Source organism: Vombatus ursinus, unplaced genomic scaffold (genome assembly GCF_900497805.2).
Source record: "Vombatus ursinus unplaced genomic scaffold, bare-nosed wombat genome assembly UNPS02010548.1, whole genome shotgun sequence".
Lineage (NCBI taxonomy): Eukaryota > Metazoa > Chordata > Mammalia > Diprotodontia > Vombatidae > Vombatus > Vombatus ursinus.
This window is the reverse complement of record NW_020950326.1, coordinates 19,676,611-19,704,541: the sequence shown is the minus strand read 5'-3', so window position 1 is coordinate 19,704,541 and position 27,931 is coordinate 19,676,611. Positions and strand designations below refer to the sequence as shown.

Genomic DNA, 27,931 nt, shown 5'->3' with positions numbered 1-27,931 from the left:
ACAAGTGCTAGTAAAATTTAAAGCTATTAGAGCAAAATTTCACTAAGACTTTTGGGGCAACTTGTATTTTTATAACCTTTCATCAACTGTATGACCGAAGATGTGATTTGTTGTTAAAAAATCATTTGTGAAAAACTGCTTGAGCTCATGAATTTATGAAGATACACTCAAAATGTGCAGATTATTCTGATAAAGTTATTTTTACAGATAAGAAAGCAAACATATGTGCAATAATTACTATTTCCCCTCTATCTGCAGTTGGTATTTTTGGTATGAATACCATCTCCAACTTTTCCCCAGTGATTTATTATCTTCCTCTCATTCAGATATCTTGAAAAATCAATCTCTAAATGTTTTCAAAACCATGTCACTTCGAGCATGGGTTTTTCTTTTCTTTTCTGTGTATCTGCTGTGGCCAGATCGTTTGCCAGTCATCATTTCTGATTTTATGTATTTTTTTTTTTCTTTTTAGGCAATTGGGGTTGACTTGACCAGGGTCACACAACTATTAAGTACCAAGTGTTTGGTCTGAGGCCGGATTTGAACTCAGGTCCTCCTGACTTCAGGGCCACCAAGCCGCCCCTCCACTCATCATTTCTTAAGTGATATTTCTACTTCCTCATATAGTACATCAAGAACAGAGTTGTAGACGATCTAAATGCTGTGGTTCCACTATCAGTGATGAAAAGCAATTACTACTATAGAAACGCTGGTGATCTGTTGGTTGTTTCTTAAATTTCTTATACTCTTTCCCAGTTTAATATATAAATACTCGTGGAAGGACATGATTTATTTGTGCTCTATTTGGTTACCACACTGATAGAATGGAGAGCATCCAGAGGAAGGTATGAGTTCATGCCATAAGAAAATCAATTGAAGGAACTGGGTGTTTTCCCACCCTGGAAAAGAAAGAGCATGGAGGAAATAACAACTGTCTTCAAATATCTGAAGTGCTTTCAAGCAGAAGAGGGACTTTGTTTTGTTCTGCTTGGCTTTAAAGGGAAAAACTCGAAGCTACTGGTGGAAGGTGCAAAGAAGTCATTTAGGTTTGATGTAAGGAAAATTTCCCCAAAATTAAAGCTATGTAAAAAAGTAGAATGGACTGCCTCAGAGGTAATGGGATCCCCCTCACTAGAAGTCTTCAAGCAAAGGCTAGATAACCACTTGAAAGAGATTCTTGCTCACATACAAGATGTACTTTGGGATTCCTCTCAACACTAAACGTTTGTGATTCTGTATCATAAACAATGCAGCAAAATGGTTTTCCTCTCCACCGCTCTTCATTGTCTTATGAATTGATATTGCCCCTAATAATTCACCAATCTTCCTCTGTAACATTTTGCAAATGAGTTTATGTCCTAAACTGGCATTGTTCCTGGCTGCTCCGCTTCTCCATTTGGCATTCTTGGTGTAATAATGTTTTCTTACATCAGCTAAACTTTTGTACAAAATATGAAAGGAAATATTAATAACTGGTGTCACTGTCATTTCCTTTCTCCTTGTCTCACTTTTTGAAGTCAACAGCTTATTTGAACAGGTCAAGTTGAGGCTGTTGTAATTAAGGTATTTTTTTCCCTCATTTTATCCTTGACTCTTCTATTTTGGTGTTGTTTTTTACCTCTGTATTAAATAACTGATGATCCAACTGCATGCTGATAGCTAATTTAGAAAATATTCCTTCATCAGTAACCAATGGTTACTATTACAGAAAAATGAAAATGACTACATGTTACGTGCTGCTAGTTACGTTCAGTACCTTCTCTGTTCTTAACAAAGTATTTATGATATACAGGCATAAAGCTTATGAGAATTCTACAAGATTTTGTTCTCTCTGAGATTAATTACAAATCATTTTCGAACATATTCCTTACTTCAATCTTTGTAATAAAGTCACCAGATATCAATGTATATATGCTGTTTTAGTTTGGAGAATCTCTTCTGGTTCTTGATAGAATTTCTCTACCTCTTCAAGCTCTCCAACAAATGGTGCACACATTATGATTATCTTCAGAGTAGTCATTTTGCCTCATGCTTGTCATACACTGCAAGATGATCAAATATCTCAAGAAATGATCTTTTTTGTGGTCTCTGAATACAACTAATTCCTCTACTTCCCTATCCAAGGAGAATCTGTGAGGCTTCCTTCCATTTAACTACAACTTCTGTTTTCATTTACACGGAGAATGTCACTACTAATATAGTACAGTTTTGATAGCAGTATCTTCATTTATTCACTGGAGAAGGATTTCACACTGATAATATGAACATTTTATATGTGTGTGTGTGCATGTGTGTGTGTGTGGGTATCCTGTATAAAAACTATGACTTGGGGCAGCTAAGTGGCACAGTGGACAGAGCATGGTCCCAGGAATCAGGAGGACCTGAGTTCAAATGTGGCCTCAGATACATAATTCTTCCTAACTGTGTGACTGTGGACAAGTCATCTAACCCCAATTGCCTCACTTAAAAAAAAAATAAAACAAAACCTGTGACTCATACCACTTTCTACCTTAGCATATTTCATAAATTAAAAAAAAACAATTAGAGTCTATTTTTTCAAGATATACACTGCAGATTAACAAAGAAAGAGTAAATCAACACCTATCACTTGATTTAAGAAGACTAAAATAAAATGTAACTGATTTATCATACAACCACACAAAGTTTACCAAATTTTTCCCTTTTCCTGTAACTAGATTTTCCCTAAATTCCTTCAAATTTACCTACCCAGTAATTACTAATGCCCTACTGCCAAAACAAGATACACGGTCCAACCAATCAATTAACAAGTATTATGAAAAACAATATATTCTTCAGAAATACTGGTCCTATAAGAGCCAAATTAAATTCCAAGGGCTTTTAATTAATATTTTCATTGTTTTTCCTTATTCTTTTCTTCCAGAGCAGAATGAATAGTTCACAAGTACTGAATTTAACTAACAATTATTAAGCACTTTTACTAAGTATAAGAAGAGAGGCAGCATGGTGTAGTAGATAGAGAATTGCTCTCAAGAGTCAGAAAAACCTGGTTTCAGCACTGACCATTGATCCCTAATGGCTATGTGACCTTGGTTAAATCTCTTAACCTTTCAGTGTACTTACATAATTCTCTAAGACTCTAAATTGCAGGACAGTTGTAAACCAACTTTGGTTGAGGGAGGAATTCACTTGGTGTTCCCAAACCCAATGATATCACAAGTTCATATTTTTTTTTAGGCAATTGGGGTTAAGTGACTTGCCCAGGGTCACACAGCTAGTAAGTGCCAAGTGTTTGGTTTGAGGCCGGATTTGAACTCAGGTCGTCCTGACTTCAGGGCCGGTGCTCTACCCACTGAACCACCTAGCTGCCCCCAGATTTTTTTTTAAAGCAGAATAGATTGTACTGAGTACTGGGACTACAAAGATGAGTAAGACACAATTCTGGCCAGTATCTACTCATGAATAATTGGAATACAAAACAGAATAGGATATGTGCAATAAGGAGGTTCTAAATGCTACGGAAAATTCAAAGAAAGATCATTTCTTGAGGGAATAATCCATACAGGAAAATTATCAACTACATAAATTGAAAATAATAATAAATAATAAAAAATAATTAAAAACAAAATAATCATCTACAATGGCTAGGCTTGGATTTTGTTTTATGGAAACTACTAATAGTCACTTCTAAATTCTGGTATCACTCCTTCCACGGGTCAACAAACCTGGTACAATTGCCTTTATCACTTGTCCCAGACAACTAGCTTACCCAGTGGGCATCTTTATATACTACATAAAATTTCTGAAAGAATACTGAAGTTAGAATTCTATTTATTCCATTCCCTCTACATACATATATATATGTATATATACACCCACACACACATATACATTTATACATAAAGGTATGTGTGTATTATGTATTAGAAACTCAGTTTCCCTATTTTACTCATGCTACAAGTACAGTAGTCACTCAAAGGCCCAACTCCACTCATGATCAGGACAGAAGCTTTTATCTGCTCCATTTCCAACTCAGACCAGATTGCTCCTCTATAGGCAGATTTGCAGACCTCTATTTCCAGGAGCTCACTATACTGATGCTAGACTTAGTGTGGAAACTTTAGCCCTAATGAAGGTCAGAACTTCTAAGCTTAAGCTTAGAATCTACCAGCCTAAGCTTCTCTGTAGGGACTACAAGCCTGCACCACTACATAATGGCATCAAATACATTCTAAAAAATGAAACAACTTTGAAAATCAGGAAATTAGGGAGGAAATCTTCATAACAAGCTTCTCTGGTTAAGGTCTCATTTCTAAGATATATAGGAAACCAATTCAAATCTCTAATAATGAGCCATTCTCAGTGGTCAAAGAATATTAATAGGCAGTTCTCAAAGGAAGATCCGTTCATTGGTCATATAAATTTTTTTAAATCATTAATGGTTATAGAAATTAAAACAAATTAAAATAACTCTATGTTAGGTACCAAAAGTATTACTTTATTCATCGGATTGGCAAAGTTGATAAAAGTGAAAAACTACAAATGCTGGAAGGCCTATGGTTAAACAGGTACATTAATGCACTGTTGGTCAAACTGTGAACTGGTCTAGACATTCTGGAAAGCAATTTGAAACTATGCCCAAAAAGCTATTAAACCATGTATACCCTTTGACCCAACAATACAATTACTAGGTCTATACCACAAAGAGATCAAAGAAAGAAGAAAAAAGATCTATGTGTACAAAAATATTTATAGCAGTACTTTTTGTGGCAGCCAAGTACTGGAACTGATAAGAGTGTGCATCAATTAAGGAATGGATGAAAAAATCATGGTATATGAATGTGATAGAATATTTTCATACTGTAAGAAACGATGAAGGGGATGGTTTTGGGAAAACCTGTACGAAGTAATACAAAGTTAAGTAAGCAGAACCAGAAGAACAATTTATAACAACAACATCGTGGAGAGAGAAAACTCTGAAAGTCTTAGGAAATCTGATCCAACACAATGATATACCACAATTCCAAAGGATTCATAAAACATGCTATTAACCTCGAGCTGACAGACTTGGACTACAAACTGAAGCATATTTTACTTTCTTTTGAGAAGAGGAAGGGGGAAGCAGAGGTAATGCAGGAATCTGTTTTACTTAACTATACATACTTGTTTTTCTTGCTTTCTTGGTGGGTGGGAGAAAGGGAGAGAAATTTGGTACTGAAAACAAATAAAACTGAATTTAAAATGTTTTTGCTTCAGACAGTTGCATTTTCTAGATATACTAACATGTCATGGGCAAATAATGCTAGGACCTCTTTTATTTACAAAGTTAATCCTCATATCTTTTTCTTGTCTTCCTACAATTGCTGCAATTTCTACTACTATATAAAATAAAAGTGGTAAGAATGGGAATCCTTGCTTTATACATTTCTGAGTGAAAATTCTTCTTTTGACCAATAAATACATATTATACAGAAAAGAAAACTCTCTGTAACTATTTAGAAAAAAATTTTTTTTAAATCACAAATGGGACTATGGAATTAAGACAGGTTCCTAGGGCTCTAAGTGAAGTAATGTTAGGCTGTTATCCCCCCCCCACCAAAAAAAGAAAAAAGTTAACTAGTTAAGAACTGTTTAGGAAGCCTGTGGACCATCTGGGTTGACTGGTATACAGAATTTTTTTTGGAGTAGCATTCTTAACCTGGAATCCATGAATGTGTTTAAAAAAAAAAATTTGATAAGTATTCTTCAACACAGTTGTTTCCTTTGTAGTTCTATATATTTTATGCATTTAAAACATTATTCTGTGAAGAGGCACATGCTTGAGGGAAACATGTCACAACGAAAGGAAAAGAATCTTGTTTTAAAGGCTTTTTTTATTATCCAAACTTTACTATTGTTATTTCTTTAAGGACTCTTTTCCCTTGAAAATAAATGCCTTTAGAAAAAAAAGCATGCGTAATCTAAGGCTTGTGACAAGGAATGTACCCAGATTCAGTGAGGTCAAACACTTTTTGAGATGTTCATGGCCACAATAATAGTGACCCAATAATGACTCATCATTAACTGACTCAAATTCTTTGAGAAAAACATAAGCCAAAGGAACAAGGTCCTCTGGAGTCAGTTCAAAAAAGAAAACTGGGGGGCAGCTAGGTGGCGCAGTGGATAGAGCACCAGCCCTGGATTCAGGAGGACCTGAGCTCAAATCCGGCCTCAGACACATAACACTTAACTAGCTGTGTGACCCTAGGCAATTCACTTAACCCCCACTGCCCAACTTAAAAAAAAAAAAAAACTGATTGCCAAGAACTAGGGTTGAAAAAGGATCATGAACCAGGGCAGTGCCGCTTTACAGTATAGATGGCATATAAATTAAAAATCTGTACTGCATGAAGCTAAGAGATTTCTACCTAATACAATGCAACACAAATTTAGGATGCAAAAATGATCCTGACAGCCTAGAATGGTACAGTGATTCTACTAAGTAAAATCTGATATAAAGCCCTAAATTTTGGTTTTCTGCAGAAACTGCATAATGACAGAATGAAAAGACATTACTAGAAAAGCATACCAAGTGAAAATGATACACAAGTTTTTATAGGTTATATGCTCAAAATCAGTCAGGAAAATAATGGTGGCAGCCAAAAAACAGCAATGTGCTTTTACACTATATTAACAAGAGGATTGACAGCCTTGTTGTAACTGCCACTAATTAAACCACACATGGAATACTGTGCCTAATGCTGGGCATCACATTCTCAAAGCTGAAACATGACCAGAAGAGGACAATCAGAATAGGGAAGAACCCAAAACCATGCCACATTAAAGAACAATTGCAAGAACTAGGGATATTTAGCCTGGAAAAAAATAATTTGAGAAAAGGTAGAGTAACTTTAAACATCTGAAGGGTTGCCATGTAGAATGATTAAAATTCTGTGGTCTCCTATAATGTAGAATTGGGAGCAATGGGAAGATAAAATAAATCCTCTATTTATATGTTATCTATCAACATAGACTATATGTAACAAACTAAGACAGTAAATGTTGACAGAGATAGATGACAGCTACTCATATCTATTTAACTACATATACATATTTCATATATCACGTATAAGTGTACACACCACATACACATACACATACACACACACACACGCGTAGGTATATCTAGACATAGACCCCTGTCTAGATATCTACATACATATGTATTAAGATATTAACTATATGCATATAGACATAAATGTATGTCTAGGATCTGTATCTAGATATCTAGATATAGATATAGTTCATTCCTATCTTGATTCCTGAATTATGTTTAGTATATGTTTTCAGGATTACATACTAAGGCTTTCAAAAACAAAAGTATAGGCGGCTGCTTGTATCTCTTCCACCGGGAACGTGAATTAGGAGGATCCTATGCCTTCAGGGCCACTGAGGGACAGAGCAGCTAGTTGTTTACTCTTCCCCATGGGACTGAAGCTCTATTCTATCCCCTTTTAGCTGGATCTCCTTCACCTCCTCTGTCAAGAGTGTCCGTTGCTTGCAGGTCAATTGCTGATACGTTATCCTTTTTCCTCTGATTTTCTTCCTCCTTTCCCACCTTCCTATCACTTCTAATACCCTGGACAGGGCCTTAGAACACATCAATCCTTGCCCTCAGAGTGTTCACAATTTAGTTTCAGAAACAATACAAACACTAAGGCTGAAAAGGTAGATGAGGATCAGGTAACTTAAGAGGATGTGAATGCAAGGACAGAGTATCTCAGCCACGTTAATCTGGTGACAGTGTTGAAGATGGACTGGTGGAGAAATACCCAGAGGCAAGAAGACCAATTACGGAGCTACTATACTAGTCCAGGTAATAGACAAAAGTGTGAGTTATGTGGTAGTGGTAAAAATAGGAAGAGAGATGTGATAGACAGTATAAAGGAAGACCCAACAGAACATGGATACTGCTGGACTACAAAAAGGCAAAGGATAAGGTTTCTCTTGTCTTTCCTCTCATCGGAAGAAAGGTAATCTCTTCTATCCCAATAATCAAGGAAGTAGCTGGGATCAAAATAAATCAACTAACAAGCATGTGTAAAAGCATCTATTATCTTGCTGGGCACTGAGCTAAGTGCTGTGGACATAAAGACAAAAGTGCAACAGTCCTCAAGAAGCTTTCGTTACAGGGGAAATATTCCCAGACAGGTGGCAAATGACACAGCTGAATTGTTTGTTTCTTTTATAAGCCGGATAGATGAAATCCATTTTAGTTAAACAGGGAGAAAATTCATACACCATTCAGGAATGCCTTTGGGATTAAAATGCTATACCCAAAAAGGTACAGAAGGTGCAAAAGTCTTCAGTTACAACACAAATTTCTAAAAGCTGAAACATATTTTCAAAACAGAAAGAAGATATGGAAAACAAAACTTTATATTCAAAACTAATTTCTTTTAACAATAGAGACAGGATACTCCAATACAAATGTCAAAGGGCAACGGTTTACACATGTAAATGTGACTACTTCTATTTAGGTTTAATGTTAGAGCAGCTGGGCCTGGAGTCAGGAAGACCAGAGTTCAAATCTGACCTCAGATATTTACTAGCTATGTGATTCTGGGCAAGTTATTTACCCTCTGTCTGCCTTAATTTCCTCAACTGTATAATGAGGAGAGTGACTGCACTTACTCCTCAGGATTGTTAAGAAAATGAGATATCTGGAAAGCATTTTGCAAACCTAAAAAAATCTCTCTCTCTCTCTCTCTCCCTCTCTGTATGTTAACTAGCTAATGTTGTTCCTAGTTACTAGATTGAAGCTTGATATCAAGCCAACATTAGGAACACCTGAACCCTAATTTTTATATTAACTCCCTCAAAATTTCCCACTGTCTCAATACTCTTTCTCTTATATTATGACACACATTATTTAAAATTGTTAACAACAATTCATCTATATGCATACCTGTTTGGAAGGTAGGATTTGCTCCAGGGTACATATTAGGGGAATAGGCAGGAGCAGCCGCTGCATAGCCCATTGGGAAGCCAGCTGAAGAGAAAAAAATAATTTCCAAGGTTATTCTCTGAAATAATAATACTGCTTACAACCTGGATTGCCACAAGTACTTAAAAGAATATTAAGATTCACCTCCAAAATGCCTGATTCACTTGTAAAGTCAGCACAATAGAATATGCTAGGAGACAATGTCTCCTGGTGCCTTTTTTCAAAATTGTAATTGGCCATGTTCAGAGTGAAGTCTGTAAGCCTGTGATTAAATACATAACTTTTTAAGAAATGAGAGGTGGCATGGTATAGTGGACAAAGAACTGGCTTTGAGGATAGAACACCTAGATTCAGGTCCTGCCTCAATCATCTATTAACCATGTGACGTGATGCAATTTATGTAACCTCTCAGTGTCCAGACAAAATTCTTCTTTAAGACTTTAAGCTACAAAGTAGGGACCACAAGTCCAGTCACCTGCTGAAGACTGTAGCATGACACTAAAGGCATCTCTTAAGTCAACAAAAAAAGTTATGACAAATTGCTAGGGTTTGGTGGTTCAGCAAGTTCCAAATCTACCTAACTGTAATATCATCCAGACAAATTTAACCAATTTAGCAACAAAACTGTGAAAAACATTGTCAAATAACTTGATGAAATGGTTTCTGTACATAGCATCCTAGTATACCAACCAAAAAATGAAAATAGGATTAGCTTTTAGATGACTTGAATTTTTCATGCAGATAATCCCACATTATTTTCTACAATACTCACATTCTATATATTTTAATAATACATTCTGGATTTTTACTGGACATCAACAACAAATTTAAGGGTTTGAGTTTCTACAGTTCACTCTCTTCCCCTTTTTAATAACTGGAATGAACATTTGTCAATCTCCAGCCTTCAGGCAACATTCCCTTTCTTCACAGTTTCTCAAATATGTTTTACAGCAGCCCTAAAATCACTATTCTTTGTTCCTTTTAGTTGAAAGATAATTAGACTTTGGAGACCTGAACTCTTGTTTGAGTTTATTCTACTGTTGCCAATTAGATCGTTTTCCTTGATGAAGAAAATTAAATTCAAGATAGTCAACATTTATTAATAATAGTATTTATTAAATCCTATTTTATGTAAGACACCATGTGAAGCAATGAATAGATATAAATATGAACAAGGTACAGTCCTTGACCTAAAGATTTTAATAGTATAGTAAAAAGAAATAAAACATGAATAATTTTGAGAGAATATTTCCACATTAGAAGATGATAAAGTGCCCCCAGTAGGAAGAATGCTGGCTCTGCGTCACGTTGGTAAAGTCACTCTCCCTCTCTGGTCCTCAGTTTCTTCATCTGTAAAATGTGGGAGTTGGACAATATAACCTCTAAGCTTTTTTGAAATCAATGCTCCAGTGAGAACATTCAAGGTATACACTGAGTCAAATGCTCAAAGGCAGGAAAAGGGAATGTCAAGTTCAGAAGTCCAATTTGGAAGGACTGTAGAACACATGAAAAAAACAGTGTGAGATTGGTAGAAAGGTGAAATCGAAACAAGTTTGTAGAGGACCTTGAATGACCCCAAAAAGGAAGTTAGCCAGTGAGATCAATTAGAAAACTACTATAATAACAGATAAAATAGAGTAATTACAATAATTATCCATACCACATTAACACAGTGCTTAAAGTTACTTTTCTTAAAACTAAACTATCCTGTGAGGCAATATAAATATATTACCCCTGTTTTTCAGATGGAGAAACTGAGACTCAAAGAAATCATGACTTTATGATGACGTAGCCAGTAAAATTTCAGTTGGTGCCAGAACATGAACTCAGTCTTCTGACTCTAAGCCCAGTGTACGTCTGATTTGTGGTAGAGGCAACAGAAATGTAGCAAGATGTGGATTTGGGAATTATCTCAGAGGTAGGATCAAGAGATGTGGCAACAAACTGGGCAGCTAGGTGGCCCAGTGGATAGATCACTGGGCCGAATCAAGAACACCTGAGTTCAAATCAAGCTTCAGACAATTACTATCTGTGTAACCCTAGGGGCAAATTACTTAACCTCTGTCTTCTCAGTTTCTTCAACTGTAAAATGGGGATCATAATAGCCTCTGCATCCCAGGGTTGTGGCAAGGATTAAATTTGATGCTAATTGTAAGCACTTAGCACAGTGCCTGGCACAAAGTAGGTGTTATATAAATCCTCACATTTATTAGTATCATCATCATCATTCAACTGGACATGAGCTGTGGCAAAACGGGAAGCTTGGATAACAAAGAGAATGGTGGGACTACTAATAGATGATGAAAATAAAAAGGCTAAATAGTTTTGCCTTCTTTTATCATCCTTTCATATTATGTCATCTGCTCCAACCAATAAACCTATCAACCCTTTGTTTTCTTCTTGGCCCAAATATGTTATGTAAAAGTCCCCCCCCCACCCCTTTTTGAGGTCATCAGCAGTTTTTAGTCACTTCCATTCATTTAGGGCGTTAGCCTCCCTGAATCTGTTCTTTCTTGTTCATACCACTGTTCTGTATTTGTCCTTTTCATGTGCCCCATGTATAATTTTCATGTAGCCCCTGGTTTCTTAAAATGGCTCCCCCTTTAGTCTCTTGTCAAGATTTTATACAGTTGTAAAGATAAAATTTCATTTTTTAGACTCTCATCCTTTAAGTTATATTTCCTTTTAAAATGTCTAGCTATAAGATCATACATATTTTTCCCCCTACTTTCTGGAATTTGTTTTAGTAAAATCTAGGTACATATCCAAGTAAGTCTAACATTCCCTTCCTTGACTATTATAAACTCTAAAGTAAGTCACTTTGCCCCCAAGGCACCTGCCAGTACTACCTCACCGACCCAATTCTTCTTGATCTCAATTAAATCTAAAATAACAGTTCCTTTCTTTGCCTTCTCTACCTTCTTGGAGATGGAAGAGGCAATCAGACAAGTTAATAATTTATCAGATACTCTGCTTTTAGATGAGTAAGATTTACAACAGGTCTACAAAGGAGTGAAGTCTTCCATTATTAAAATCTTGCCCCTGGTGCCAGTTTGGTAATTTCCATTAGGTATCAACCACATTCCTTTTCGGTTAGGCAATTTATAATATAAACTTATACAATAACATTACTTCTGTTTCTTTCTTTTATCCTCACTCAAATGCTTTCCAAAATCTCTGCATTTTTAGAATCATTTTATATAGGGGAAGCAGGGTGTTAAGAGTGATAGGAAGAGCCAGAGGATTTGAGCTAAGTTTCAACTCAACCACTTACTAGATACATGATCTTTAGCAAATCAATTAAACTATCTTCATCTCAGTTTTCTCATCTGTAAAGTAGGTATGATAAAATTTATAAAAATCTACCTAACAAGATTATTGTGAGGATGAAATGATACATAAACCACTTTGTAAATCATAAAGTATTCTATGAATTATCATTATCATCATCATCATCATCATCATCATCACCATCATCATCATTCAGTGCTTTTCATCCTTCCCCTTCACAGAATTGTAGCAATTCAGGGAGAATCTACTACTGACCAACAAAGTCCATTCCACTTTGAGATAGCTATAACTGATAATGTTTTCCCTCATAACCATTTTGCCTCTCAGTCATACCTACTCAATGGTTCTCATTTTGCCCTTTGGGGCCAAAGAGAACACCAATCCATCTTCTGTCAGCCTTCAAATATTTATGTCCTCCCTTCCTTAAGGCCTCTCTTCTAAAAACTAATAGTCCCTAGCTGTTTCATTTAATCTTCATGTGGCATGAACTTGAGGCCTTTCACCATCCTAGCTACCTACCTCTATAATATACTTTCAAGTTTACCAGTGTTTTTCCTAAAATATGGTACTCACAAACAATCAAGTTTTTATTAAGTACTTATTATATACATGCCAAACACAATTCTAAGTGTTGGGGACACACCAAAAAAAAGTACAAACAACTTTTGCATGCAAAGGGTTTACATTCTATTAAGAAAAAGGCAGGGGGGAAGGGAGGGGGAGAACAAGAAGGTAACTGTGAGATAACCCTAAAAGAGAAGGCACTAGCAACACAGGGAACCAGGAAACTCCTACAGAACTCCTACAGAAGATTTCTGATGGAAGCTCGGTATTCTCTATTACTGTTAAGCATAGTACTCATCAACAATAATAGACAGCTTTGGAAGAGAGGTGGGTTTGGGGGGAAGGCAGTGGGTTTTGTTTTGAGAATGTTGAGGCTGAGATGCCTAGGGGGCATATGATTCAAAATGTCCACTAGGTAGTTATTGATGTGGGAATGGAACCCAGGAGAGAGTCTCAGACTGGACATATGGATGTGAGGATCACCTAGATAGAAAATAACTGAACCCATGGGTGCTGATAAGATCAACAATTGAGAGTAAAGAAAGAAAAGAGAAAAGATCTCCCGCTAAAGCCTTAGGGAACAACCACAGTTAGTGGGCATGACACGGATGAAGATCCATCCTGTGAAGAAGCAGTCAGACAGGTATGAAAACCGAGAGAGTAGTGTACTGACAACTCAAGAAGAGAAAATATCTAGGAGGGAAAAAAGGTCAACAGTGACAACTGCAACATTCCAGGAGTGGTCTCATCAGAGCAGATTACATTGGAATTATCATCTCCTTATAACTCTCTCAATGCAACCTAAGATTACATTTACTTTCTTGGCTGCAGTATTAGAATGCTGATTCATATTAAGCTAGGATAGTCTTTAGGCAAACTGTTATCTAGTCATGCCAATCCCATCTTATACTTGTGAAACTGATTTTTTTAAACCCAAATGTGTATTTATCACTATTAAAACTTCATTTTATTCAATTTTGCCCAATGTTCCAGCCTGCCAAGATCTTCCTGAATACTGGCTTTCATCTAGGGTGTTAGCTATTACCTCCTAGTTTTTCATTTGCAAATGTGATAATCATATTATCCACGACTATATCCAAGTCAATGATAAAAATATTACACAGGAAAATACCAAGTACAGATCCTTGGGGCATTCTATTTAATATCTCCTTCCATGCTGACAATGAATCATTAATGACTACTCTTTGTGGCCAGCCATTCAACTAGCTTTGAATCCATCTAATTGAGATATAGCAGAAACCCCTACTTATGGAGCCAGATCTGGTTCCAAATACCAGCTGTGCTACTTTTTACACGTTCTGCCTTAGGTAAGTCCCCACACCTCTCTGGACATACCTCTGTTTCCTCATCTGCATCAGAAGGAGAGGAGTGAGATGACCTCTGTAGTCCCTCAAACTCTAGGTCTATGATCCTTTACTATCATCTATACCACTTCTATCCATCTTTTCTGTAAGAATAGCCTGAGATACTCTGAAACGTTTCATTAAAAATCTAGGTACGCCATATCTATCCCTCAGACCTACAAATTTAGTAACTATGTCAAAAGAAAAAAAATAAGGTTAATTTGGCACAACTTGTTCTTGAAGAAAGTATGCTGTTACATCTGTTTCTTTTAAACAAGATACATCATTCTATTGCCAAAACCAAAGTCATGAGGCCCATACCACCAAGTCTTAATAATAGTTGAGATTTTATTTACCTTTTTGTATTAAGTTCAAGTTCATTTTGCTGTATTAGCCATATTTTGTGCACTGGTATATGAGATTGTAAGTATCATTCCAGAGCTATTTTTACTTAACAATCATTAGGTACCACACCTCAACAATACAATTTTTATGTTGCAAGATGTTCTCTATAATATCTGATTTTATAATTATCTAAATGCTTTTCTCTCTCCTTCTCTAAATTCATTATAAAGTTCTCTTGAGTCAATATAACTCTGGCCAAATTCTATCTCGTGCCAGAATCCAACTGCACTGACATTATAGCTTCTGATCCAGGAATTCAACTTATAGTCTACGACACCCTCTATGTAATCAACAATTTATTTTCTAAAATTTTCTTCCCAAAGTCTTGATCACCAAATTGAAGAGAGGAAATCATCCACATGAGCCTGCATATTTTTCACTTTCTCACTTACAAGTTAGAAGTTACTAGAGATGCACTCCAAAGCTCTACAATCATTCTCCTCTACATCAATCATCAGAATTTATCAACTACCAGTCTGATAAGTTTTAACAGGTTTTCCATCATATTTTAGATATAGTTTTCAGGAAGACAGTGCACCTCCAAATTTTCTAAGTCAAATCTATAAACTATCATCTTCATACCTCTCAAAGAGGGGCCATGAACTATCATGATATATCTTTTTTTCCCTTTAGAGAAGGAAGATGATTCTTCCCACCTGCCAGTGCCTAAGAATCTTACTCAGGGACCCATAGTCTTGTGATAGCACTTCCTCTGGGTGTCCAGACTCACATTCAACAAAAAGAGCTTCACGGCTGTTGTCCAGCTCCTCTTTACAGGGGACACATAAATAGCAATGTGGAGGAGTCAGATAAAGGATGAGGGAAGACAGACAAGGGTTAGAAACATATGCAAATACTTTAAGGCCCAACAGTATATGAGGTTAAGGTGGAATGAAAATAAGATTGAAGTATACATCTAAAATAAACAAATGATAATAACTTTCCAAAGAGGATTTGGGTATGGATATAGTTTTACGTGCTAGAAAAATAGTAAGGCCAAGGACCATCAAGAAAATTTCTGGACTGTGTCAAGGGCAATTTTCTAAGTCACAAAGTACAAGATCATTTATGGTAAATACGCTTCTTAATGTGGTCCTTACTAGTTATCAAGAAACAGCTGATGATCTATCCAAAGACATTTAAACACTAGTGAAAGAACCACAACAGGACACCAATGATTGTCATATTTCCAAAGAAACTGAGCAATCAGTGAAACTGTGATTAAATCAACTTTAAGAAAGCAGAATTTAACAAACAGTGCACTAATAAAAAGGACCTGATGGAAAGAGAGCATTAAGAAACAAGAGAAATTTTTAAAGTTAGACAGTTTTTACAAAATCACTTTTATAAAAAGCATAGAAACAATCTCCAGTGCTTTAAAAAAAAAACAGATGGAATAAAAAGAAACTAAACTGGTTAAGCAAAGCTACAAAGAACAAAGGCAAACAGGAAAGCCACCAAATGTGGAAAATGGGCCAGATTACTGTGTATAAAGAATTAGTATAATAAAGAAGGGAGAAGTTTTAAAAAGAAAAAGCTAAAGCAATAAATGAGAAACTATTTAAAGGCTCCCCCCAAACCCTTCAATCTTAAAACAAAAGAAAGATGGAAGAAAAAAGGGCTGTTCCTTAAGAAAAAACGGTTATCTAACCAATAGTTATTTGCTTTATTTATACCTTTTAACATTTCTAGTATTTGAATTAATGTTGAGAAAATTTCAAATCCAGAGAATTTGTCCCCTTTTCTCTCCGTTGTAAATTATAATGAAAAAGACCAATTTTTGTAACACAGGCTTCACGCTGCTAATCTACTTCACCTTCTAAAATCATCAATGAATCACATTTTCAAAATTTAACAACAAATACTACTTTGTAATGACTTACCTGGATAACCAATTCCTTTGGCATTTGCATAGGGAACCCCTGAAGATCCAGGGCTATAAACAGGATTCATGATTTCAAGAACTGAAGATAAAAGAAAATAAATTTTAGGTAAGCATTGGTTTCTCAGATTCTTCTACAGGCATATTTCTGAAGAGTTCTCTACGTAGTCTATAATAATTTAAAGATGGGTTGTACTATGAGGGTCTTAAGTCACAATAGTGAACAAAGAAAATGGCCAGTTGTTCTGTTTACTAATTTAGGAAATAAACTGTAGCTTTGGTTTAGGAGAGACTTTTCTCATTTCCTAGGCTACAGAGAATAATCTGCCTGTCAAAACGGTACTTAATTAAGATGATTAAATAATAATGGCAACAAGAACTTGAAAGTAACACATTACCAATAACTCCACAGACAATTAGTAAGAACCACGACCTAACCCACTCAGTATTTTGCTTCAGGGACATTCAGTGGAGGGCAGTTACTCTATCTGAAGTCAATCTTCAAAGTTAATGATTATAGCTAACAATTACATAGCATTTTAAGGGTTTGCAAAGCAGTTTACATACAGTAACTCATTTAACCCTCAGAACCCACACTATGAGAAAAGATATTACAGGTATTATGACCATTTTATAGATAAAACTAAAGCTCACAGGAGCTTTAGTGATTGCCCATGGTCACACAGCTATTAAGATGCATGACGGGTACCAGGTCTCTCCTGAGTGCAAAGTTCTTTCCAATACATTATCAGTACATTTCAACTGCATTATGTAATATTCTATGAACTGGGTACATCTAACCAGCAGTAATAATAGTCTTAATGATGATATTCAGGCTCTCTCTAGCCCCAAATTCTTTCCTGAATGCCAGTCCCACAGTTTTCAATACATCTTAGATATTTTCAGCCAAATATCCACCAAGCGCCTCAAACTTATCATAAAACTAAATTTCTTCTGATAGCTCTGTGGAAGGCCATTTGATGGATTTGACAAAATTTTAAAAACTCTTAAATGATAGGGGTGAAGGAAACGACCTCTTATGTTACAGAATGACCACAATAATATAATGGGGGAAAAAATGAAAGATTTCGGAATTCTATCAGTGCAATAATCAATAGTGACTGATATTTAATTATGCCTCGCACCTCTTCCCATGAGTGACACATTTGCAGATTCCACTAATATGTCAAAAAAAAAATTTTTTTTTTTTGCTTAATTGTTCTTTGTTACAAGAGATGGACAGATGGAGGGAGGAAGGAAGGAAAGGAAAGGGTAATGTGCCAGGCCTTGTGCTTAGCTTTTTACAAATATTATCTCATTTGATCTGCACAACATGCCTGGGAGGTAAATGCTATTATTATTCTCATTTTACAGTTGAGGAACCTGAAGCAGACAGCTGTTAAGTGGCATTCCCAGAGTCAAAGCTATTGTGTCTGAAGCCTGTTTTGAATTCAGGTCTTCCTGACTCCAGGTCCAAGCCTCTATCCACTGTACCACGTAGTTGTATGAGGAAGCATAGGAAGTGACTGTGAAGTTTGAAAAAGATATCAATAAAACTTTTTTTTTTTAGAAGACTGTTTTGACAGCAGCAATGAAGTCATACTAAAAAAGCCTAGTTCAATAATTCAGCTATGACCAAGGCCTAAAGTAGGACAAGAATAACAATTTAAAAAATAAAAAAGGTTGATTTGTTTAATCCATTTTCTTTCCTTACAGTCCATCCAAGAGCTTTCCCGACTCCTTAATTCACACAATTCTTTGGCCCTTCAAAGGTCTATTTACAATTTGTACTGCATTGTCTGAAAGCTATTGTTTTTTGTTGTTGTTCAGTTGTTTCAGTCATATCCAACTCTTTATGACTCCATTTGGGGTTTTTCTTGGCAAAGATAATGGAGTCGTTTACCATTTCCTTCTCCAGCTCATTTTACAGATGAGGAACTGAAGCAAACAGGGTTAAATGACTTGCCCACGGTCACACAGTCAGTAAATGTATGAGGCCAGATTTCAACTCAGGAAAATGAGTCTTCCTGACTCCAGGCTTGGCATTCTATCCACTCAAACATCTAGCTGCCTGAAAGCTATTTTTATCTTCTAATTATTTCTTGTACTTCTTGTCCATCCTCCAGATACAAAAAAACTTGATGGCAGACTATTTTTATCCTATTTCTAGTAAATAAAACTGGATAGAGTAAGATGATGCAAGTTTTTAGAGAGGCTTTTGAAAGTCAGGCAGAAGAATTTATGTAGAGTAGAAATCAGGGTCGCTGAAGACTTTTGAGAAGAATGTTAGAAAGAAAGATTATTTTCAGCAATCTGTTTCCAGATAATTGGAGAGAGATGACCCTAAAATCAAGGAAGCTAAGATGATATAGGAGTATCATTATGAAGTATATTATAAAGGACTCAGCTAATAAAAACTTACCAAGGGTAACTTAGGAGAAAAATGGAAAAAAAAAAATCAGACTCAAAGACAAGACCTGAAAATTAGAAGAGATCACATTTGGAAAATTTTAAGGTGGAAATTTATTAAAAGGGTTTTTATTGTACTCAGACACGTTAAATACAGCCTCAAATGAATGGCTTAGTAAAATATAATGAGTAATAGAGCTGTATAATTGCCCCCAACCAAGCAAATTAGTATTACATGCCCAGGGCTTTAAAGAAATGAGGCAGAAAGCCAGTAAGAATTTCCATTAGGTGATCTCCTAACCTCTTCAGCCCTTCCCTTTGTACAGAGTAAATCTCTTTGAAGTACATCTTTATTTATATTTTCAGATCCTTCTTAGTTACTTTCTAATACCATTAGCTTTTTCATGGAAATATGTGTTTAAAAGTAAACTCAAGAGAGACTGGATCACAAATACTCATTTATTTTATGATCTCTCAGTAATACAAGGAAAACAACAGGAAGGAGAAGGCAGTATCATTAGTTAGCATAAAAATGCTTTTCCCTCCCTAAAAAGTGAAAAATTTGAACACTTGGAGGGGTATGACTCTACTGCCAATCCTGTTATACTATTAAAATAAGAAGTACCATACTTTTTTCTCATTATAGAACAGAGATGAATAAAATAACTATAATTTTTGTTTGTTTTCAGTCCTCAAAACGTATAGCTAAGCTCTGAAGATCGACCAAAAACTCAAACCTAGCACACTTCTGCACATCTCATGAAAAAGTACATCATTAATAGTCTTTATGATTCCAACAGTTGAGCTGGGTCCAAATGGTTAACCAAAATGTACAATTAACCTATGACAGTAAGGTAACTATAAATTTCTAAATCTAATCACTACCAATGGGACTTAGACTCAAAACTGAATTCTACTGTAAGTATATGTGCAAGTGTGTATGAGCAAGTGTGTGTGCATGTTAAGAGAATTATTGGATACTTTCTCCATTTTTGTTGTTCAGTCGTTTCAGTTGTGTCTTGACTCTTCCTGACCCCATTTTGGCCTTTTCTTGGCATAGATACTGAAATGATTTGCCCTTTCCTTCTCCAGCTCATTTTACAGATGAGGAACTGAGGCAAACAGGGTTAAGTGACTTGCCCAGAGTCAAACAGTTAGGAAGTGTCTAAGGCCAGATTTGAATGCAGGAAGATGAGTCTTCCTGACTATCTACCATGCCATATAGCTGCCTTACTTTCTCCATATCCATCTTCAATTCTTTGTGGACATTAGGCTCCAGTCATCACATGCAAATGATATAGGGTTAAGTTAAGAAGTCATGCCTGGTTCTTGGGGAACTGATTATTCAAAACTCAATATAGGCCTTAAGTGTATAAATTTGAAAGCCAGGGTTCTTACAAAGGACTAGGCCCTAAAATGAACAAAGTTTTTCCAATACCCTATAGCAGTGGTGTCAAATTCAAATAGAAACAGGGGACACTAAGCTATACAGAAAGATTCCTGTGGGCCACTTAGTTTTAAAATGTTTTATTTTATTTTTATTTATTTTGTAAATCTTCCCCAATTTCATTTTAATCTGGTTTGGGCTACACTTAGGAGTGCTGGAGGCTGAGTTTTTCCACACCTCTGCCCTACAGAATCTGGGAATTAAGTACCATGTTGAGATGGGAAATAAAATCTTTCCACTCAACAGCTCAAACCCCCAGATATAATCCTCTTTATGGCTTTCCAGTAGTCTATCTTTCTGATTTCTTTTCTGTAGCCTTGAAACTGTCAGAGTTTCTAGCATTTTGATTTTTTTTTTTTTAACCTAGACCTGTTTTATTTACCCTATGCGGGGAAATCCTGATGGAGAAACTTCCTCCCCTCCATCAATGCAGCTTGGCAACTCAGCTGTAATTTAGCCACCTGGAACTTAAGAGATTAAGAACTTGACCATGGTCACATAGCTAGTATACATCAGAAGCAGGACTTGAACCCAGTCTTCCTGACTCTACATCATAACTTTTTAAAAGCTTTTAGTTCACAAATAATTAAGTCATAACAGTTATACTAGTATTCTGGCATGCGTTTTATATTTGAGACATTCTGCATTTTTTTAAAAATTTGCTCATCTATTAAAAAGGAGACAATGGTTAAAAAAACCCTTTAATTAAAAATGCAAGCCACCATGACTAAAAATATTATTTTAAACATATAATTATCCCATCAATACTAATCAGATGAAAAGGCTAGCTACTAGCCTACATTTTGAATTACCTGCTTAACCACATAGTACTGCATAAATTTTTGTTAACTTTAAGAATCTGTGATCACCTTAATAAAATGGTTCTATTAAAAAAAAATCCAATAATGTTCAAAAAGGTTCAAATTGTTAGTATTTCTCAAATCTGAAGTTTTTGCTTTGAACCTTAAGATACCCCAACTGGAAGCGATGGTCTATCAGAAACAATATCAACCACATTATCAAGAGTCAAAATGAATTTCACTTTAATCATACATCTGAGAATACTTAATAATTTGACATTCTTTGGGAGGTCTGACTAAGCTGCTATGTTCCTGCCAGGTACATAAAGGCATAAATGCATAAGATTCCCCAAAAGCTCTACATTCATTCACAAGGATTGTTACCTATCAAGACAGTAAGTAGATACAGTTCATCAAAAGATACAGATTAAAGCTGAAACACTGACATAGGAAATCAGAGTGTTAGAATATTATACAATCAGACTACCTTAGACATTAAATGGTTAGATCTCTATTTTATAGATGACGAAATCATCTATATCATAAAAAGTCAAGTGAGTTATTCAAGATGACACAATTTGTTAATGGAAGAAGCGAGACTAAAATGTCTCACTGATTTAGATTATAGATATAGGACAGGATGGAACCTCATAAGTCATCTAGTTCAACACCTTTATTTTATAGATAAGAAAACTAGGATTCAAAGTTTGAATGACTTGACTACCCAAGGTAAGCACATAGGATAAACTTCAAAAGTAACATTTGAACTCAGGACCTCTGGACTCCAGAACCAGTGCTTTTCTCATTCTTAATGTGGTTACTATACTACAGCTGATCATATCAAGAAAAGTTTTCTTTTACAAGAGTGAAGAATGATGAGATTTCAAACTATGGAATATCAAGATAGCAAGTGACTGTAATAAAATGCATCTTAAGCTACATCACATTTACTACATGTATGGAAATATGAGCAAGTAAAACTTTCTGAAAATCTGATTCAAACCAAAATATTAAAATAAAGTAGAATTAAAGTAATAATAGAACAAAAATGGCAAATATCCTCATATAGCTATTAGGGCTTATGAAGGAGGCAAATTAATGGTTTTGTATATATTGCTTCAATATCTAGAATACAAACATTGCAAAAAAGTCACATGTATATATAAGGCAACATGATGTAATAGACAAAGAGTTGGAGTAATAGGAAGATCTGAGTGAAGTTGTGCCTCTAACATACTCTATGGACCCTGTATAGGTCACTTAACATCTCAGTGCCCTCGGCAACTCAGTTCAACAGTACCTAAAAATACAAACACAGCCAACAAATCCCACGAAGCGCAGCATGGTATAATGAAGAAAGAGCTGGAGTCAGTCAGGATGACGTGAGGTAGAGTCCTGCCCCAATACACTCTATATGACCCCATGATAGTCACTTAACCTTTCAGTGCCCTCAAAAACTCTAAACATTGTAACTTGTACCTGGAAACTGGATTGGTAGAGGGAATCTCCTCAATGTACCAATGAAATCAAAGACCTGATTAAAAAAAAACAAGTATCTCCCTGGGAAAACCACCTCCTAAAAAGCATAGGAGTTTTTTGTTTGTTTAGTTGATTTTCCACATACATAAGCTCCAAAGTAGCTACTCCACGAAAAATATATAAAGAGCTCAAGACAATTCCTTGAGGAGAAAGTTCCTTGTTTAGCTACTACTGAGTAGATGTGTGATCACCATGCTTTTCTCATATATAAAATAAGGATTCAAATAGATAACCTAAGTGAAGGATTCTCATCCCTTTTTTAGGGCCAAGTAAAACTTATCGACTTCTTCCTAGAACAATGATTTTAAAAGAGTAAAATAAAATACCTTAGATGACAAAGGAAATCATTTATATTGAAATGCAGTTATCAATTTTTTTAAAAAGTTCAGAACTCCTTATTCAACCAATCTTTAATGTTCTATGTATTTGATATATGTTATGTGTGTATGATGTGTCATAAAACAGAAAAAATTATATTCCCCAATATTACTTTATTTGCTGTAAGAAATCTGCTTATTATTACTAAACAAAATTGTGCTGACCTAAACTTAAATCTTGGATGAGGAGTTAAAAGGAATCTGGCTTGGAAAATGGAGTATCTTAAACAGGATCAAGTTGAGGACAGTTTCAGAAAATGAGAAACACTTAAAAGACCATTATTTTCAAAAAATTTTGTGTTCATTGCTTTTCACATCATTCTTCCATAATTTTCACGTGAGCTTTCCTTTGAGCTGTAAGTGAAGGCAACTCATAAAAATGCATCTATGCCTGACCTTAAGCATCTGTAGCTTTGCTTTAAACAGAATAGGTTATTAGCCTGGGGAAACATCTTAAAGTTATTATATAAAAATTAACCTAGTCTGTGCTCCAAATTTTCTCTTCTGAACTAAAACAAATATCTCCTTTAACTATTACCCTTTCAAAGCTAGAGGTACAAATGCCTTTTGCTACTACTCTGAAAAAGCGAACATTTGTTTTCTAAGCAGGGAAACTGACTTTATCAAAATATTTCATTACAAAGGTTATATTCAAAAGGACTCAAAAATCAAGAAAAATACTGCCCACAACTATTCATTTTCCAAAATATTAAAAAAAAATGCAGCTTTGTATTACCTGATCTAAGAAGAATTTTTTTAAAAAACTCTTAAAATGCCTTACTTATTATATTGAATTTTGAACTGCCCTTACACATAAACCATCCTTGTCATAGGCATCTCTGGAGCAAACACAATAAATATTTGCAACCACTCCATCATCTATTTTTCCACTTCCCACAGTGCCTAGAGTCCTTTTGTGCCAGAAAGAATTAACCATCCCAAACTTACTACCAACTTACCTATAAACAGATCTAATTTTCCAGATGCATGCTATTCCTGATCAATAGGGAACTTTTAAATTACCCCCCCCACTAAAATTAATGTCCTTTTCCAGTTGAAAAAATTATCCTCTAAAATACATGTTGCCTGCCTGCCTCCTTCCTACCTACTGAGTCTGCTTTTAACAGCCCACACATCCATTATCTCTGCAACGGCCTGATCTTCCCTACACAAATCTAAGAACAGAATCTGAAATAAATTGAACACACATTCTCTTAATAATAATATAATTCCTTAGACGCATAATCAAAACAAGACCTCTGCAATGTAAATTTTTTTTCTATCAGAAATGATTTGCTCTGAAATACTTTCCCAATTCGCTCGGATGCCTAGATGTCCCCTAAGGGGAAGAGTTCCCACTGATGGGCAGAAAAAGTGGTTAAACTAAAGGTAAAGCTTTAGTTCCAAGTCTTTAATTTATTTAACAACATTTTTCAGAGAAAAGTGAAACCCTGAAAGCCTTGTCCTTCCCCGGGGCGACCCGTACTCTGGGACAAGTAAACAGGCACTGGAACAACCTTTGAAGCTGGGTCTCCCCTTTTGGTTGTTCCCAGAGCTTTCCTATCTTGGGGGGGGGGGGGGGCCAAGAAACACAAAGTCCCAAACTTCCGGGCCCGCACAGTGCAGGGGAAGTTCACCTGGTTCCTCCTACCAGGCTCCCCTCCGCTCGGCCCCAAGCAAAGAATCCAGGCGCATCTCCCAATACGTCCAATGGTTTGAAGCCCGGCATCTCTGCCATGGGGTCTCAGTTGCCATTAAGATCCTGGCAGGAAGAGGCAAAGGACCTCGGTGTTCTGCTGGGGGTGGTGTGGGGGGGAGATAAACTAGGTGGGCCCATTCCCTTCCGGAACTAATCCCCTAGACTTGTTCAACACAACAAAGAGAAAATTTAAATCGTACTACCTGCATTGCATCAGCCAAAATCTCATTTGGGGCCTGAGGAAGAGGGAGAAGAATTGGGGAAGAAATCGAATCGAATCCATCCCATGCACACCGCTCCTTCCTCCCTCCCCCACCTCCAACCCGCCTCCCCTGCAGATTCCGGGGAGAACGCACCCCCTGTCAGAACACATTAGTACCCCCGCACACATGCCCCCATATCCACTGCTTTCAGAGGGTGGGGAGGTCTCTGATACTCAACACCTGCTCTCCTAAAGACTGGTCTTCCACCGTCTCCCCCGCCCTCCAAAAAAATTAAGGGTGAGAAAAGCTTGTCCTTCCCCAAAGCCCCCATCCCATGCACACCTTAGCACCGCTCCCCCCCAGCAGCGGAGGAGCCTTCAGCATCTCCTCCTCATTCACCTTACGCCCCCCGCCTCGACTTTGGAGGCACCGACAGAAGCAGGGCCTTCGCCTTCTCCCCCGACAGCGATGGGGACGAGGCCTTCACCCACCCCAACCAGCCATCCCCGGAGACACGGATGGAAAGATGACCGGCCCCAACCCAAAGGGATAAAGGCCGCAGGGGAGGAGCCGCGCCGCGGTTCAGGCCGCCGCCCCCCTCCGGGTGTCCCGGGCCCTCCCGGCGCCAGGCCGCAGGCGGCATCCCCGGCCGGCCCCGTTATCCCGCAGGCGGCATCCCCGGCCGGCCCCTCCCCCGAGCCGCCTCACTCACCGAGCCGCGACGACGGAGGCGGGCGGGCTGGCTTGCTCGGGCGGCGGCTGCAGGGGCTCTCCCTGCCTCGGTCCCCCGGCAGCAGCCTCGGCGGCGGCACGGGCTCGGGCGGCGGCGGCGGCGGGGGTTCGGCCTCGGTTCTCGGACGGCGCTGGACGCTGGGGGCGGGGAGGCCCCGGAGGAGAGATGCGGCCGCCGCCGCCGCCGCCGCCGATGTTCCGGGCTCGGGGTGCGGATGCTGGCCTCCCGGGGCTCGTCGTCGTCACGGTCGGCGCCTTCTCAGAAGCTGCTGGGGCTGCCCGGGCTGCGCGGCGATCCCTCCTTCCCGCTGTCCCTCTGTCTGTCTGCCTCTCCCCCTCGCTCAATCGCTCCCCTCCCGAATCTGCGCAGCAACCGGACACCGTCCCAACCTCACTTCCGCCTGAGGTGGGAGGGAGAGAGGGAGAGAAGAGGGGCGGGGCGGAGGGAGAACAGAGTGACTCTGGCTCGCGCCAGACACCGCCCTCTCCCCAGGCACGTGACCGAGGGCGCCCTCCCTCCCGGGGCTGCGGCCGAACCTCCCCGGCAGCTCCCCTTCCCCCCTGCGGAGCCTGCGGTCTACCCCGCTGGGGTTTACTGAGCTCCCCCGCTGTGACCTGGAGAGGGAGACCGTTGGCACTGCCATGTTTCTCTCTGCCTGTTGTCGTTCGGCTGTGTGTGTGTGTGTGTGTGTGTGTGTTTGCGCGCGCGACAGTCATTGTCATCCACAGCCACTTAGACAGTGCCGGGCTTTAGACGGGGGTAGGCGGAGTGCAGTGAAGAAGAACGCTATTCCAGTTCTCTTTTTCGGGGCTTTGATTTTGTTCCCCTCCCTCTGGGCAGAACAAATTGTCTTCCCAGATCCAATTGTCCCTGCCATGTTATTTATCCCTTCTCTCTGCCACTTCCCCCATCCTTTCCCCATGCCCTTCTTTTCCTCTGTGTGCGCCCCTTTTACCGTTCCATTTACCATACATCTCCGTCTCTCTCTCCTCCTCCTTCCTGGTATAGTACTTCTCGGCATTCTACCCCCTACCTATCTCTTCCCTCTTAACAGATCTTCCCTACACCAATCAACAAGCATTTATTAAGCACTCTGTGCCAGGCCACTGGGTTCCAGGTGGAATTGGGTCTTTCGAGATTTATGGCAAATCATTTAACCCTTTTGAGCCTCAGTTTCCTCCTCTGTAAAATGGGGGTGATATTACCTGTAGTTCCTGTCTCACAGGCCTGTGAGGCTCGAATTAAAACGATTGGAAAATGGTTTGCACACATTTAATCTATATAAACATCAAGGCATGCATTTATTTTCTTTTTGAGATTTGTTTTTATAAATGCTTTATTACATTTTTTACATCTAGCATCAATACAACTAAGTAATCTTGCTTAATAACTTTTACATTTTAAAATAATTGATTAATTTCAAATAAAAATATTTTAAGTTTTTCAGTCAGTCATTCCCTCTAAGTCCCAGTCAGGATGTTTCTTTGTATTCCTCTTACATATCTGTCTTAATTGCATTATAATATACCATCACAGTAATGTACTATAAGTAATTTTAAAATTACCTTATTATTGTGCATTTTAGTCTTTGCAATTGCATATCATATTGTTAAAAAAATTATAGGACTTTTTTTTGTTTTTTATAATACTTTCAAGGTATCTTCCCCAAAATGGAATTACTGGGTCAAAGGTTATTATTATTTTTTTAATTTATGCTGCTTCCTGTTCTCTTGCTCTGCAGCAAAATTTCAAGTTTTCAATTCTATCTACTATGCTTCAATCTTCTCTGTATACTCTAAAGCCCTGGCCTTAGCCTTCTCTTTTCCCTCTGCACTTTCTCACTCTGTAATCTCATCAATTCCTATGACTTCAATTGCCATCTCTATGCAGATGATTTCCAGATCCATACATCCAGCCAGTCTGTCTCCTGAACTCCAGGACTGATTATCATGTGCCTAGAGAACATTTCAAATTGGGTGATACAAAAAACATCTCAAAATCAACATATCCAAAGTAGAACTTACATTTTCCCAGCAAAACCCACCTCCCTTTTCCTAACTTTCTTATTACCATCATTCCAGTTGCCCAAATTCACAACCTCAGCAAAATCTTTGACTATACTCTCTTGCTCTTGGTTTAGAGTCAGAGGACCATGGTTCAAATATTGGCTACTAACCAGTGGTATGTTGTTCCTTGGTCATTCCTTCCCCCCTTACCTCTGAAGTCCCAATTTTTCATATTCTGGGTACCACA

At 37.7% G+C, this 27,931-nt stretch overlaps 1 protein-coding gene across 1 annotated transcript in view; it reads right to left on the bottom strand.

Moving 5' to 3' along the window:
• FAM168B (family with sequence similarity 168 member B) overlaps nt 1-25,722 on the bottom strand; it is a 49,509-nt gene extending 23,787 nt beyond the window's left edge. The window contains exons 1-3 of the mRNA XM_027854713.1: nt 25,658-25,722; nt 16,473-16,553; nt 8,927-9,010 (exon numbers count right to left, since the gene is read on the bottom strand). Coding sequence (XP_027710514.1) covers nt 8,927-9,010; nt 16,473-16,542 — 154 coding nt within the window. The 5' untranslated portion in view covers nt 16,543-16,553; nt 25,658-25,722. The remainder of the gene's footprint in view (nt 1-8,926; nt 9,011-16,472; nt 16,554-25,657) is intronic.
• Nucleotides 25,723-27,931: the final 2,209 nt, after the last annotated feature.